Source organism: Daucus carota, chromosome 9 (assembly GCF_001625215.2).
Source record: "Daucus carota subsp. sativus chromosome 9, DH1 v3.0, whole genome shotgun sequence".
Lineage (NCBI taxonomy): Eukaryota > Viridiplantae > Streptophyta > Magnoliopsida > Apiales > Apiaceae > Daucus > Daucus carota.
The window spans coordinates 28,040,092-28,051,768 of record NC_030389.2 but is presented as its reverse complement, the minus strand read 5'-3'; the positions used below and the strand labels follow the sequence as shown (position 1 = coordinate 28,051,768).

Here is an 11,677-nt window from a genome sequence, read left to right as displayed (position 1 = left end):
TCTTAACATCTATATGTTTGGACTGTTGAAAATATCATTTAAAAAATTTATTTTGTTAATCAGAAATGAATCTCATTTTAAGGAGTAGTACTTCTTAATATATTTTTCTTATAAAGTCATGCAAGTCAAATTTCAAATCTTTTAATTATTTTTTCACGTGATTAAAATCAATATATTTGAACATCCGTACGGTTGGATCGTTCAAAAAATAATTTTAATAATTTATTTTGTTAATCGGGAATGAATGTTATATTAGGATTACTACTTCTCTTAATAATGAGATTCGTTCCTGATTAACGAAATAAATTATTAAAATTACTTTTTCAATTAACTTTGGGCGGCAAATTTCCCTCACAAAATAATTCGAATTATTTGAATGCAAATTTGACCATCGCTGGTCGAAAATGTAAATTTGACCGATTTCGGTCAAAAAAATTTCATAGATTAATTTCAAAAAAAGCAAAATAAATATATAATCATTTAATTAAATTACTAAAAAAAAGGTGCTAAATTCAAATAGTATTATCTTAACATCTATATGTTTCGACTGTTGAAAATATCATTTAAAAAATTTATTTTGTTAATCAGAAATGAATCTCATTTTAAGGAGTAGTACTTCTTAATATATTTTTCTTATAAAGTCATGCAAGTAAAATTTCAAATCTTTGAATTATTTTTTCACGTGATTAAAATCAATATATTTGAACATCCGTACGGTTGGATCGTTCAAAAAATAATTTTAATAATTTATTTTGTTAATCGGGAATGAATGTTATATTAGGATTACTACTTCTCTTAATAATGAGATTCGTTCCTGATTAACGAAATAAATTATTAAAATTACTTTTTCAATTAACTTTGGGCGGCAAATTTCCCTCACAAAATAATTCGAATTATTTGAATGCAAATTTGACCATCGCTGGTCGAAAATGTAAATTTGACCGATTTCGGTCAAAAAAATTTCATAGATTAATTTCAAAAAAAGCAAAATAAATATATAATCATTTAATTAAATTACTAAAAAAAAGGTGCTAAATTCAAATAGTATTATCTTAACATCTATATGTTTGGACTGTTGAAAATATCATTTAAAAAAATTATTTTGTTAATCAGAAATGAATCTCATTTTAAGGAGTAGTACTTCTTAATATATTTTTCTTATAAAGTCATGCAAGTCAAATTTCAAATCTTTTAATTATTTTTGACCGAAAGAATCTATATCAACTCTATGACATTTTATCAAGAATCCCCATAAAATCAAAATCGCATACAATCTATTAAATTAAATATATTAAAAGAAGCGAATCCTAAAGAATCTATATCAACTCTATGACATTTTATGAAGAATCCCCATAAAATCAAAATCACATACAATCTATTAAATTAAATATATTAAAAACAATCCATTAAAATCTCAATTGAAATACCCCGCCTGATTTTGCATAGAATCAAAATCTTATATTTTATAAAAATTCATAAATTGTTGATTATGAATTCCACATATATATCTCTTCTATCAATGATTGGAAAGATTATATATATGTATGAAAAAAAAATGTGCAAAAGACTGTCCCTAGCTATAAATTCCATGAACACGGCTGTTTTATTCAATAACGGTGAAATCTCATATACCTTATTATCTTTTTAAACTCATATTAACAATGAAAATCACAAATTAAAGCTCATATATGCTATAGGGAGGCTTATCATGAACATCTATAAATTGCTAGCCTCCTAGTATACTTTTCTCTTTCATTGTTTAGTTCACAGCAATAACATTTTCATAGTGATGATCAGTAATTCAAAAAACTTGGGTGGATCCTCCTCTCAAGCTCCAGGGAGGCATGGAGGAGCTCCTCAATATTCGTTCAATTCTCATGGGTCTTTAACCACCAACGGTATGTCAATGAATGCCATCAACAAACATTCTGTAATGGAAACAGTCTTTCTTAAAATACCTAATGGATTTGATGTCATAAGTTGTGTGGTGCAATTTGCACAGCATTTCGGGGTTTCTGTAACTGTGCTTACTGGCCAGGGACTCATTTCTGATGTTGTTGTTGCGTATCCACGAAGTGCAATCCGTTTGCCATGCGTTTCTAAAAGCTTCCAGATGATTTCGTTTTCTGGGACTTACAGTTGTTTGACTGCTGCTTCTGGAGACATTATTAGTTGTTTTCATGTTCAATTTGCAGATGCTGCAGGTAATGTTATGGGAGGACGGATTCTTATATATACACACACCTATATTTTTTATCCCTGCAATGACATTAGAGGAGAGGAGGGGATTATAGGGAGTAGAGCAATGATGAAGACATGAGAAATTAGCTGTTGCAAAAGTATCTTATAATTAGTCTTTGCATCTAACCATGAAAATGGTTTCGTCATGCAGCCTGTTATGGATGTTAAACGCACAGCCTTTTATATAAAAAGAGCAGAGGAATGTACTCGGCCTTGCAATATGCCTTTGCACTGGCTTTGACCTTCCCAGATAAATTCAATTTTCTCATGTGTACCATATATATATGTTAAGTACGTCCATGTTCTTTTCTCTGGAAAAGTATTGACAGAAATACCATAAAGCTGGAGGGTATAGTATTATCGTTTATGTAATGATCAGATTCTTTTGGTATGTATTCTTCACATTCTTCACACTACTATACTAGACTGCATTCGTTTTGGAATGATTGACTGTCGTGGTGACTCTCAATGCCGACTTTATTGCAATCATTGTTGCTGCATTTTCTGCATTATGGAATGTTTTTTGAGAATATTTATCATCCCTCGGCCAGTAATTTTCCTCGTAATAAAAAGAACTTGGAAATTTAAAAACACGTGCCATATCAATTCCATTACTACTTAAAACTTAATCAACTTAGCAATTTACAGTTTACATCATATCGTAATTTGTAAATAACTAAATTATTTATTTAGATGATGGGTTTCTACAAGTTGTTCTATAATGTATTCATTAACCGTATCCCCACAATTGACTTGTTAAGTTGGCATATTCGTCTTTCAGGCAACTTTGTACCTTCTCTTTTTTGGTCTTCCTATTATGATCATGTCTTTGTGGGTATATTTTCCTCGCTTTGATATTCTGGTACTTTTTATGTGTCTTTATTGCCAACTGAATTAATATGCTAATTCTATATAAGCAACAATCGTTGTTGGTTTTGTGTAATATGAATATATGATGAACAATAATCATAAGGATTATTATTTATTTTCTACAAAACAGCAATTATATTTGGACAAGTAGGTTTTCTGAAACGTGTTTTACAACAAAATATATATCATATAAAGATATGCGGAGAACATGTATTTGTGATATTTTATTGAAGCAATATCATGAATCACCTTTCGGATTTACAATTTTTGGTCACCAAATTGATAATAGATTTGTTTTCGGCATTACAAAAATTTTGAACATTGAGTCATTTGATGGATTGAGCAGTTGATTTAACATTAGTTTAAACAAAAGTGTTATATTTATTGTTGTTCCATTAGAATGACAAAGGTTGCAACCATGGTTGCAACTACAACAAACAGGTTTGCAACTTTTGCAGCAATAATTGTAATTGATAAAAATAGTTAAAGCAAGAATATTTAAGTAGCAAAATAAATGTTGTCATTTTTTTGAAATAGTGCCAACAGACTACTTATGAACGACATTTGATGCACCATATTTTGATTGTGTAGGCTGAAAACACAACAAATAGCGTGTCGTGGCAAAAGAGTTAGAACTTTTCATTTCATTTATCAAGCAAAAAAAAAAAACTTTGTGTAATTAGATACCTTTTTCTTCAGCTACATATAGAACATGAATTGACTATCATCAACTATTTTGAAAGAAGGGATCCATCTCTTGCTTAATACTTTATTTTATTCTTAAGTACAATAGTTTCTAAAGTTCGATGTATATCGTTGCGACCAAGTTATTATAGTTACAATCGTTGGGAATAAACAACCCATATACCTTAAAATTGATATAATTTTTGTTTTCATCCCATTATCCACCGCGTTGTAGTATAAAAACATGTTTACCATTTTCTACAACCAAATATAACATTAACATTAATTTATAACTTGTCAATTAGTAATTACAACTAATATTGATGTATTTAAATAATGGTTGCAACTTCGCAACCATGGCTACATAGTTTACAAACAAGCTAACTGTTGTAATTTATTACTGCTTAATCCTTCTATATATACTCAATTCAAGCACACACAAACCGTCAATCTATCCTACAATTCCGAACATATACATACATAAAACACATAAATAGGCATGTTACATAATTTTTCATTCTATAACAAAAACATTCTTTAAATTTGATCCATATCTTTATATCACTACTAATTCTCCATCTATACATATATAAAATACATAAATATGCTTCTGAATTTTAGTTGTTGTCTTGAGATCCAGCGCCGATCCAACTTAAAACCGTCTTAAAACGGCCGATTGAGTGATGAAGAATTAAAAGTGTTGGACTGCTTTTCAAAACTAGCATTAAGAGTGTTGGACCGTTTTCCGAAACTAGCGTTAACATACACACAACCTTTTTTATATCTTTTAGTTCTTGCAGTATTTTAAAATTATACTTAATTTATTAAAAATATAATTAAAATATAATTAAAATTAAATAATCAATATATTTCTCTAAAATTATCAGTTTAATGTATTAATACAATATAATTAGAAGTTCAATAAAATGTTAATATAATTATAAGTTCATTGAGATACTCATAAAAATATACAACAAATTCTTAAAAATATTATTACAATATAGTATAATCAGATGAAATTCTTAAGAATATTATTACAATAACTTAGAATAATAAGATAAGTCATTATGAAAAAAATAATTAATATGATGTTTTCTGTATTAAGAGTGAATATTATAATTTTTTAAAAAGAATAAGTATAAACAAATAATCTCAAAATTAGTATGAACAAAAAAAAAGATATTACCATAAATTTCATATGCAATTTTATAAAAAATAAATTAACATATTAACATAAGGGTCATGTTCCCTACCAACCGGTTGCCAGGAAGGGGTTATCAAACACACTGTACGGTAATACACTGTAGGGGGGCCTTAGATTTAGATTTTAAAGGGCTCAGATCCAATCTTGGATTTTTAATGTATCCACGGATATTTCTCCCTTTCGGCGGATATTGGAAAACTTCCATTCCACGGATATTTACAGCGGATACATTAAAAACCCAAAATTGGATCTGAGCCCTTGAAGTCTAAATCTAATGGCTCCCATACAGTGTGTTACATAACCCTTTCCCGGCAACCGGTTGGTAGGGAACATGACCCTTAACATAATATTATGTTTCGGAGTTTCTACAATATGAGTGAATTATTTTTTATCTCCAGTTTTTCACTTAAGATTAATTGTGACCGCATGATTAAACAATATTGGGTGGCTGGATAGGTAATCTTTCAAGTCCAATATTGGGTAACTGGATAGGTGGTCTTTCAAGTATTTTATTATGTCTCAGTCTCTTTTGAGTCTCACCGTCTCACCATATATATATATACTACTCCAGCACAAACTCCTTATGGTACGAACGTACAATCCTGTCATTATGACAATAATATTTAGTAATTAGCAGTTTTTAATTTAACAAATACATGCATACATACATCATCACCACAATCAACTCCAATAACCACCACCAACGCCACTTCCAAACACTAGTCAATCTCCCTCCCTCCCTCGCTCACCACCACCATCGGTGGTTGTTTGTCTTCTCCAACCAGTGCTATACACATGCACCCAATATCACCACTGCTTTTCTCCTCTCCCCTAATAGTGTTTCTAGCACTACAGGCCGCGGAGGCATCACGGCTGCATTACTAACTAAACTGAGGACTCCAAAGAACTTTGTGTGTGTTATTCTTCGCTTGGATAAGAAAAAGTTTTAGTATATGCTAGTATAAAGAATTTTGAACTATACAACATTACTTAAAAATTTAGATACCCGAAAATAAAAATCTAATCCGATCCAGAATCCATAAATTTGAATTTAATTTCTAAACCCGATAATATTTGGATTGTAATTTAGATATAGCTAAATCCGATCCAAACACAACTCTCGAAACACTTTGCCATGTATATTATTTACTAATACAATTCACCTTTGAGATTTTGTTTATCTTATTACAAAAAAGTTCATGAATCTCTGAGACCCCCGCTAAGTCCTAAAGTTCCAAAAAACAAAACCTAATCTCGTAAGATACAACACATAACAATGTAAATTTTAACAGATGATTCTCAATACCTGCTGGAATCCATCCATATTCCACAACAAATGCCATGTAATTCGCATTAGCCAATTAATAATTATTAAACAGCTTAAAATTGCAAGTATATACCACAGTAATATACTTTCATCAGGTCAAAAAATTGTATTGCACCAGCAAATTATATCACAACACTTGGCTATCGCATCCATGATGAGTAGAGCATAACAGAAGGCCTTTGCGGTATCATTAATTCTCTTCTATGACAAACTAATTTCCGCCCCTTTTATCACTCGGTGTTCAAAATTTCTACATGAACAATTACATCGAGAAAAACAGGGATCTATCATTTTAATGGGTTCTAATTCAAGTATAAATAATGTGCTGGGAAACTTCTGGCTGTTAATTACTTCTGTAAAACTTTCACCAGGGCAAGGCCTATGAAAGGTGAAACAATTTCTAATAAAATAAAACATAAATCAGCCAATTAACAAGTCATTGTCGCTGTCTTCACTGTCATCACTGCATCAAAAAGTATTTCAGCAGTTATAATAACTCAATGAGCACTCAAAAAATACAACAGAAAAATTAGTGCAAAAACTTGCATAAACACATCAGTGCAAAATCTTACAAAAATAGGCAATAATTTTAAAATAAATCTTAGCTATAAACAGCATATTCGTTAATTCTCATGGACAAACAAGGCACACTGAATAGTTTCGCTTTAAAAGATTTGACTCATAGCACTAAAACAAATGACCATACTACAGATCTAGTAATGGAAGGATGCAACTTGTGAGTTGTGATTATTGGGCACCAAACCTCTGTAATTGCTTCCACGGTGGAAAGAATAGACCAAGAAGATGAGTAATTGTCAAATATGTGAGTTAGTTTGATCACTGCGGATCTCAATGTTATTATTAAAATGTGGCCTACTACTACAAAGCTAGTGAGATGTGGCACACTCATAATTAGTATATGTATTACCTCAGCAGGTTCTGCTTAAATGGAAATTTAAATGCATATGAAGAAAAAATTGGGTATGAAGTCGACCACTGTATTGTATCAGAACCTTCTTATACAAACTTTCACATAAATATGAAAGTGATTACTTTGAACTCCCTGCAAAGGAAGGAGTATACAAAAACCACATAGCTTTGAGGAGACCAGAAAACTATATACATTTAACAGTTTAAGAGATATCAGTACTTTTCTTTTTCTTTTTGCCTTCACACTGGTGGAACCCTTGAAAACTAGAAATGTTGCAATACCGTGGACGTTTAATTTTGAGATATTTTAACAGTTTTCACTTTTTTAGAAGCTTTTATTTCAATACAGAGCAACTAAGGAGAACATGTAAAAAAAACCCTATAAATTACCTATGTTCAGGGAACTTCGAAATGCGTCTAGCATCCAAGCCTGTTATGAATTTCTGTGAAGTTTGAATATTGTCTGTCCCTGAAAATTATTTAATAGAAAATAAACAATAGTTACAAAAGTCTTAAGCAATCAGAAACATAAAGATATACTGCAAGCATCTACAAGAAGTAGGAAGCCTCCTGTATTGAATATTCCAAGCAGTAAAAAATATCCAAATATTATAACAAGCAGTGGAAGAAAAATGAAAAAATAGAACATCTCCATATATAGATAGATAGATGCATTCACAAACCTTTTGATAATTGGAAGGCATGCAATGCACACCTCTCTGCGGCAAGTCTGACAGGAGTGCTTGCATCTTTTAAGCAATCAGCAAGGGAAGGGCCGAATACTGTGATATAGGTCATAGTCACAGTCGGATTGGCCTGGGTAAGGATTTCAAATGTCATAAAAAAAAATCAGCTGAACAGCACATGCACAGTATATTTGGCCAAACAATCAAAAAACAGACTTTTATAACTGATTTAGGATCATACTTTTGCAAATGATTTTAACACGGATAATGCCCTTCTTCTGACTTCACTCGAACTTGGAAATTTTCCTGGTAATAAAAAGAACTTGGAAATTTAAAAACACGTGCCATATCAATTCCATTACTACTTCAAACTTAATCAACTTAGCAATTTACAATTTACATCTTAATTTGTAAATAACTAAATTATTTATTTTGATGATGGGTTTCTACAAGTTCTTCTATAATGTCTGCATTAACCGTATCCCCACAATTGACTTGTTGAGTTGGCATATTCGTCTTTCAGGCAACTTTGTACCTTCTCTTTTTTGGTCTTCCTATTATGATCCCGTCTCTGGGGGTATATTTTCCTGGCTTTGATATTCTGGTACTTTTTATGTGTCTTTATTGCCAACTGAATTAATATGCTAATTCTATATAAGCAACAATCGTTGTTGGTTTTGTGTAATATGATGAACAATAATCATAAGGATTATTATTTATTTTCTACAAAACAGCAATTATATTTGGACAAGTAGGTTTTCTGAAACCTGTTTTACAACAAAATATATATCGTATAAAGATATGCGGAGAACATGTATTTGTGATATTTTATTGAAGCAATTTAATGAATCACCTTTCGGATTTACAATTTTTGGTCACCAAATTGATAATAGATTTGTTGTCAGCATTACAAAAATTTTGAACACCGAGTCATTTGATGGATTGAGCAGTTGATTTAACATTAGTTTAAACAGAAGTGTTATATTTATTGTTGTTCCATTAGAATGACGAAGGTTGCAACCATGGTTGCAACTACAACAAACATGTTTGCAACTTTTGCAGCAATAATTGTAATTGATAAAAATAGTTAAAGCAAGAATATTTAAGTAGCAAAATAAATGTTGTCATTTTTTTTGAAATAGTGCCAACAGACTACTTATGAACGACATTTGATGCACCATATTTTGATTGTGTAGGCTGAAAACACAACAAATAGCGTGTCGTGGCAAAAGAGTTAGAACTTTTCATTTCATTTATCAAGCAAAAAAAAAAAACTTTGTGTAATTAGATACCTTTTTCTTCAGCTACATATAGAACATGAATTGACTATCATCAACTATTTTGAAAGAAGGGATCCATCTCTTGCTTAATACTTTATTTTATTCTTAAGTACAATAGTTTCTAAAGTTCGATGTATATCGTTGCGACCAAGTTATTATAGTTACAATCGTTGGGAATAAACAACCCATATACCTTAAAATTGATATAATTTTTGTTTTCATCCCATTATCCACCGCGTTGTAGTATAAAAACATGTTTACCATTTTCTACAACCAAATATAACATTAACATTAATTTATAACTTGTCAATTAGTAATTACAACTAATATTGATGTATTTAAATAATGGTTGCAACTTCGCAACCATGGCTACATAGTTTACAAACAAGCTAACTGTTGTAATTTATTACTGCTTAATCCTTCTATATATACTCAATTCAAGCACACACAAACAGTCAATCTAACCTACAATTCTGAACATATACATACATAAAACACATAAATAGGCATGTTACATAATTTTTCATTCTATAACAAAAACATTCTTTAAATTTGATCCATATCTTTATATCACTACCAATTCTCCATCTATACATATATAAAATGTGACGCCCTCCCAATCCGGGGCCTAGATTGAGGAGTCACAAATCAACTTTAACATGCACAACCTGGATTTAGCAATATAAATACTCAACCCCTTTACACCACAAGGATCTTTAACAGGTGATGGTATGAAACAAGTTACAACTACTAACCAAAATAATAAGTTATAAACTTATTACAAACCCTTAATAAATAGCATCAACCATAATTCCGACTTGGACTTATATAAAACATCTCAAAGGTACTGTTTACAACGGTCCATACTAACATACTTACTCCCCACTGACTATCCAAAGCGTCCTCTACCTGAGCTGGTAAAGTAATCTAACGAAACAGAGAGGGGGATGTAGACAGTCTAACGAACTGAGCACCTAGATTTGGCCATCTTCCTCTTGCTTAGCTGTCAGGGTTAGATAAACAACAAAATGAGCTACAAAAGCTCAGCAAGTAACTATAAAGAACAAATAAATTAAACAATTTAACAAAATAAGATGGAGGGTTTTCAGTTATTAACTAAGGTTACAAGGGTCATAATAGATATTCAAAGTTCATGATCATTCCATAGAAATCATTTTGTAAATGATTAATTCATAAAAACATTTCTCTTCTCAAGACTTTTGTAAAATTTCCTTTTTCATAACTTTTCCTTCAAATTAAACCTTTCATCAAAACTTTATTTTTCCATCACAAAAACCATCTCATTTTCAAAACAGTCCAACACTTGGACATTTCTTTTCATAAAATACTTTACTCGATTGGAGTGTATAACGCTCTGGATTGCACGGGTGATCAGCCACGTACAATCCCCATACCGGACTTTACAGTCCCTCTGGACGTGAATAGGGTACCCGGAAAGACATTATATTTAGTCTTTCAAATGCCAGCCCTCACTGGTCTTCATAATGTGCCAGCCCTCACTGGTCTTCATAATCAATTAGCTGGACCGGCGTTACTCGGCCACTTACGCCTCCAATCTATAGAATTCCGTGGAAAACCATTAAATTGGAAAAACTTTCTTCTTTAAAAGAAATATCTTTCTTTTTTTCAAAAACCTTGCCAACCTTTCAAATCATTAGGACATTCGCAATCACTTGCAAGTCTAAAATCATTCTTAGTTTCATTTACAGAAACAAATTCCATTTACTTGTGGTGGTCAAGTATATGGAAAGAAAATATCATTCGATCAAAAGATAGGTATTTCAAGATAAGAATATACCGGATACAGAAGCATGATCTTCATGAAAGAGCTCGCATTCAAAAGTGAGACAATAGATTCAATGATAAAGGAAATCAGGCTTTCATAATTCAAAAGATAGTTCAGGGGTGACAGTACTTACCATCATTTATCAATAAGTTGCTTAAGAGATAGAGGGGAAAGTTACTTGCCTTAACTCGTTTTCCACTTGATAAAGCAATCCTCTAACTGTCACCTAATGGAGCCTTTCCTTTCCTAAGCTTCGCGACCTCGTCTTTCGAATCTACACGCGTAATAACGCTCACTTTAGTATCCCTTTCAATACTTAACATTCACTTAGAATGTCTCAACTAATCTACCCCATCGATTCGCGTGTCATTTACTCGTATATAAACTTCATACAAATACACATGATATAATCACATATAACTGTAACACGTAACAAATAACCACATTTGTCACATAATATATTATAAACAGGTAAGTTAATAAAATACATAGATGCGCCTCTAGAAATTATTATTATTATTATTATATATAAAAATTCTGGCAGCACCTCCTTTGTTTTATCAACTTCCAGTCGGACTCAAGCCGACACTCACAACCAAAAACAACATCATGATCAAGTAAAATTTCTATTACAAAGAATATACATAT

The 11,677-nt window shown here is 31.2% G+C and overlaps 1 protein-coding gene across 1 annotated transcript; it reads right to left on the bottom strand.

Moving 5' to 3' along the window:
• Window positions 1-6,385: 6,385 nt before the first annotated feature.
• On the bottom strand, window positions 6,386-8,242 carry LOC135149152 (protein ILITYHIA-like). The gene is made up of 4 exons (XM_064084111.1): window positions 8,184-8,242; window positions 7,940-8,072; window positions 7,647-7,725; window positions 6,386-6,789 (listed from the first exon to the last, which is right to left on the bottom strand). The coding sequence occupies exons 2-4, from the start codon at window positions 8,052-8,054 to the stop codon at window positions 6,747-6,749; spliced, it is 237 nt and encodes a 78-aa protein (XP_063940181.1). The 5' UTR covers window positions 8,055-8,072; window positions 8,184-8,242; the 3' UTR covers window positions 6,386-6,746.
• Window positions 8,243-11,677: the final 3,435 nt, after the last annotated feature.

Bases quoted from the DNA above. Each gene is read 5' to 3' on its own strand.
- LOC135149152 (XM_064084111.1), bottom strand. From the start codon at position 8,054: ATGACCTATATCACAGTATTCGGCCCTTCCCTTGCTGATTGCTTAAAA. The intron at 7,726-7,939 runs GTTTGTGAATGC...AATAATTTTCAG, and splicing joins TGCCTTCCAATTATCAAAAG to GGACAGACAATATTCAAACT. The intron at 6,790-7,646 runs GTAATTTATAGG...TTTTTGATGCAG, and splicing joins TCGAAGTTCCCTGAACATAG to TGATGACAGTGAAGACAGCG.